General features: G+C 39.6%; 1 protein-coding gene across 1 annotated transcript in view; it reads right to left on the reverse strand.

Moving 5' to 3' along the window:
• Window positions 1–4782, reverse strand: part of LOC106809987 (patatin-like phospholipase domain-containing protein 7) — a 39419-nt gene that overhangs the window by 31323 nt on the left and 3314 nt on the right. Inside the window, 5 exon segments of the mRNA XM_014813239.1 lie at window positions 1371–1451; window positions 1785–1944; window positions 2151–2377; window positions 4124–4233; window positions 4344–4422. Coding sequence (XP_014668725.1) covers window positions 1371–1451; window positions 1785–1944; window positions 2151–2377; window positions 4124–4233; window positions 4344–4422 — 657 coding nt within the window.

Below are 4782 nucleotides of genomic sequence, written 5' to 3' on the forward strand. Positions count from 1 at the left end.
AATAAGCATTCAGCAAACGGCTTGCGATACACTGGGAATACACAAATACACGGCTAGCGATACACGTGGCCGAGAGACCTCATGAAAATGCAGATAAGAGGTCTGTGCGTGAGTTGTTTGTGTATATGATTGTTTTGATTATACACGTTTGTAGTTATCTGCCAGCTGACTGCCAGCTTTCCTTCGCAAAATAGCGGAGGCATAGCAGAGCATTTGTGAAACAAGAGTTGTCCGTTTGCTAAGTTCTCCGTTATGCCTCCATTCGCTAAATAGCAAACAGACAACTTCGCGGACAACTTTAGCGGACGTTAGTGAAACGCGCCCCTGTTCATCTCTTTTTTATTCTTCCTTCAATTTGAATTTTAAAAGTACAGTACTGCCTGAAAATCCAGAAAATCTGAAAATCCGGATTGACGCAATCCCTGAGCAGTCTGTATTTTCTGACTTCTACTGTAGTATAATACAATGACCAGAAACCCAATAATATAAAAACTGTCACATATTACCACCAACACAGTTAGATATGGACTTTTTTCATGCAAGTAATACAGTCAAACCTCGATTATCCAAACGAGACGGGCGGGGAGTATTTTCTTCGGACAATTGATTTTTCGGATATCGGGTGGTATAGTAGCTTATTAAATATTCACAGGACCTTGAGATCTTGTTCAGATAATCTGAAATTCTGATAACTGAGGTTTGACTGTAACATGTTATTATAATGCAAGGATCAGAAGATGGCAGATTAGAAATAATACTCGTCAAGTTTTCAACACGACATTGATGAGTGATGATGATCGGTTGTCATGACAATTATATTCCAGGAGCGTCGCCATGGTTACAGACAAGTTACGTTGTCAGAATACAGTGTGGCCCCGTTATAATGCGATCATTGAGGATCATTGAGGTCCATAAAATATCATCGTGAAAAAAGCGGGGTCACGCTAAATCAGGGTTCAAGAAAATCAACATATAAACTGACCAAATGTTTACCTAACATCCCAAAACACCCCTATTTTCGCCCTATTTGACCCGTTTTTTGCAAGTATACCTTCCGGCAAGTAAATTACCGTTACATTAAAAAATTCTGCAAATAAATCGTTGTTATAGTAGAAATTAATTAGAATTTAGTGCTCGTCACTGTCAGTCGTGTCGCTGCCGACCTAAGCACTCAGTCGCAGTGAGTTGCAATGCGTTGCATCACGTCGCATTCAATCGCAATCCGACCAAAGGCCGGCTTAACTCACCAAAAAACTTTTCAGTTCCGGAAAGAGCAAAAAAAAAAGGTCAAATTACTCATCACGTTATATCCGAATTCGCGTTAAATCGGAGTGAGTAAAATCGGGATTCCACTCTATCATTTCACTCACTGTTAAGACATCGATGATAGACAGCAGACTCTGAATGCTATCTCCTGGTCCTACCTCTTTCACCACTAACTCTGTTCCATCCTTGAATAAACAATTTATTTGGGTAAACAATTATATATCCTATAGATGCTCAAAACACACACACATGCATGAACGCACGCACGCACGCACGCACACACACACATACACAGCAATGCATGATCCACAAGATATGAAAACATATGAACGAATACTGCATGCACTCACAAGTGAGACCACACATGTTAAACTTGACTCGACACTTATATAAAGCCAAAATATAACAATATTTATACTTCTAAAAAGACTTCTCATTGATATATAACAACATAACAATACGCCTATCTACCTGTAAGCTAACTCAATTTTACTGATGGGTGTACATGCATCGCTTACCAGCTGTGTGACACTAAGGCAAATCTTCCCAGCCTGGACCACATAAATGCTGTTGTCCTTCTCGCCGATACGAAAAAGATAGCCATGCTGAGGGATGCACAGAGAAGTCGTGTGCTTGCACAGCTCGAAAAACATGGGCTTCTCAAAATGGCCCAGCACTCTGTGTGTCAATACAAGAACAAAATCCAAATCAGTAACAAATCCCTTGGTAACTTAAGCTGACCTGAACTAAATGTCTCAAACCTTTCCCACCTATTTCACTTCTTCTTCACCCTAGCGACCAAGTAAAAACGGCGGCCTCCACATTAGCACCAAAACACTAAAACCAAGTGTAGCTGGAAAGACTTGAAAACTAATCCCGTTTACCTGACGCTCTTAAGCATGTAGAGAACCTCAGGCGGAAGCTCCAGCTCCTTCTCCTCGACCAGGTCTTCCTCCAGGTATGCCGGCGGAGGCTCCTTCGGGCGCAGCAGTGGCTTGCTGTCCTTTTTGCTCAGGCGCATCAAACGCTTGGCAAACTTCAGCACCAACTGTCGCTTTTTTATTCGCCGGCCGGATGTATCCATCTTACTCATCGATAAAGAACTGTTCACCTGCAAACACAATAAAAGTGTCAATGACATTGTAGCTCACCTTGGGTGTGATAGAAGAGGGAGGGGGGATATACAAAGCAAGATTATATATGGGAGAACTCCCATTATATAGCATATATCTCCCATTATATACTCTTGATAATGATATAATATATGCATAAGTTTTGATGCGAAAATTAATGTTTCAGATCTTTACGAGAGATGGCGCTACGCCTAAATGATCGCCACTTTGGTTTTCGAATATTGCGCAAATAAAAACAATAAAATATTCCAGTCAAATTACTGTAGTGAAGAATCTAAAACACAATATTACACGTATATAGGTATGATTGTAGAGTTGTTGACCAGTTAGACGAAATAAACGTAATAACTGTTGTCATCTCTCCCATAGAAGTAACAACTGTTTTGGGGCTAGCCTTACACATTCATATACCAAAATTTAACAAAATCAAATAAATTTAGATGGCCATTTTCATTTTAGTTAAAAAGTGGGTGTGGCTCAAATCTCTCCCATAGTCCTGAGTAACAACTGTATTCAATTTGAAACATGTGGGTCAAACGGTTTTTGAGTTATCGTTGACCGTAGACAGACACTGAAATGCATAGTGAAATTGCCAAAATATACCTAATTTGCATAATAACAAAAAAATAATAAAAACCCGTGTGATACGTTTTGGGGCCAGTCCTTATTCATTCACATACTAGAAATGAGCAAAATCCATTGAACCTGAATTGACTTATATGGCCATTTCCATTTTTGCCAAAAAGTGGACGTGGCTCGAAAATAGGTCGACTGGCGTAGTCCAAAATAGGACGTTCAAATCTCTCCCATAGGAGTAACAACTGCATGCAATTTAAAACATGTGGGTCAATTTGAGTTATCGTTGACCATAGCCAAATGTTTACGGACTGACGGACGAACGGATGGACGGACGTACGTACGACGACGACACCCCATGGCAATAGCTCATCTTGACGATGTCAAGGCGAGCTAAAAATGACAAGTCGTGTGGACAATCCACCGATGTATCGTGGATTTTCGAACGTCCCGACTGACAGCCATGTTGTTCTTGGCACCCGCTAGGAAAACTCGTAAATTTGTGTTATTTCTTGTAATTGATAGTCTGTAAAACCTACCATGATTTATGTAACAGTGGTGCCGCTGTTCGTCACAAGTAAGTCATAATTATGTAGCAGACACATATACATCGTTTCCTGCCTGCACACCGCCAATAGTACTGTAAGTGTAAGTGTAAGTGTAAGTGAGAATACGTAAAACTCTCTACTTTGCTTTTAACTTTTAACGATACATTCCATTGCATGGAATTTAAATACGTGTTCAGCAGAGACCTAATTGTGGAACGTGCCAACTGGTATGTAGTGGCAGGAAACGATGTATATGTATGTCTGCTACATAGTTGTGACTTACTTGTTGTGATGAACAGCTGCACCACTGTTACATAAGTTATGGTAGGTTTTACAGAATACCGATTACAAGAAATAACGAAAATTCACAAGTTCTCCTAGCGGGTGCCAAGAAGACCATAGCTGTCGCTAATAGTACTGCAAGCTAGTATAAGTAAAACTCTCTATCTTGCTTTAAACCTTTAACAATACATACCATTACATGAAATTTAAATACGTATTCAGCAGAGACCTACATGTTTCCTAAAGATGAGCACAAAGAGTTACTTGCTAATTTTTTGTTTACTCTATTTCATGCACATAAATGGAATAAAATCGTACTTTTCTCAACATCTTTCGACCATAAAACATGACTTTATCCCGTTTTCGGAACCTTGGCGTTTTCTTTCCAGCTCCCATCCGTGACTTTATCTGTGGTATAACTTCCTCTACTGCAATGTACAATAAATGCACGAATTGCATTTTGGACATTTATTAACGACACAGAATGACATTGATCTATGACAGAACTGTAGAACTTGAGCTAAATGTATTTCCGTACCTTTTTTGCGACATTTCCGGCAGAGTACCACGGTCCACATGACAACCAGTCCCAATATAATAAGACTGATTAGGAGAATCTGAAAAAAAAACAAGACCAAATGTACAGCTTTAACGATTAGTTAAATATTGATATTTCTGAGGTTGACTGTGAATGTGTAGAGGTTGACGGGATAGCTAGAATCACACTCAGTTCCACTTTTCAAGAGTAAAAATATTCGAGGTTTTCAAGCCCTGTCTCTTGTTTAAAAGTAAAAAGATCACGAGTTTGCTTGTTCAAAAATCATGGCTATAAGTAGCTTGTGTGGCTGACTACGATTGCAGATAGATTCGTGACAAGGCGAGTGAGCACAGAATGACATTATGATGGAGAAGACCCATGAACGCAGATAGTAGAACAAAGAACGATCATCGGACTGTCAAGCGCGAAATAATAAATA

The sequence above is a fragment of the Priapulus caudatus genome, unplaced genomic scaffold (genome assembly GCF_000485595.1).
Source record: "Priapulus caudatus unplaced genomic scaffold, Priapulus_caudatus-5.0.1 Scaffold402, whole genome shotgun sequence".
Lineage (NCBI taxonomy): Eukaryota > Metazoa > Priapulida > Priapulimorpha > Priapulimorphida > Priapulidae > Priapulus > Priapulus caudatus.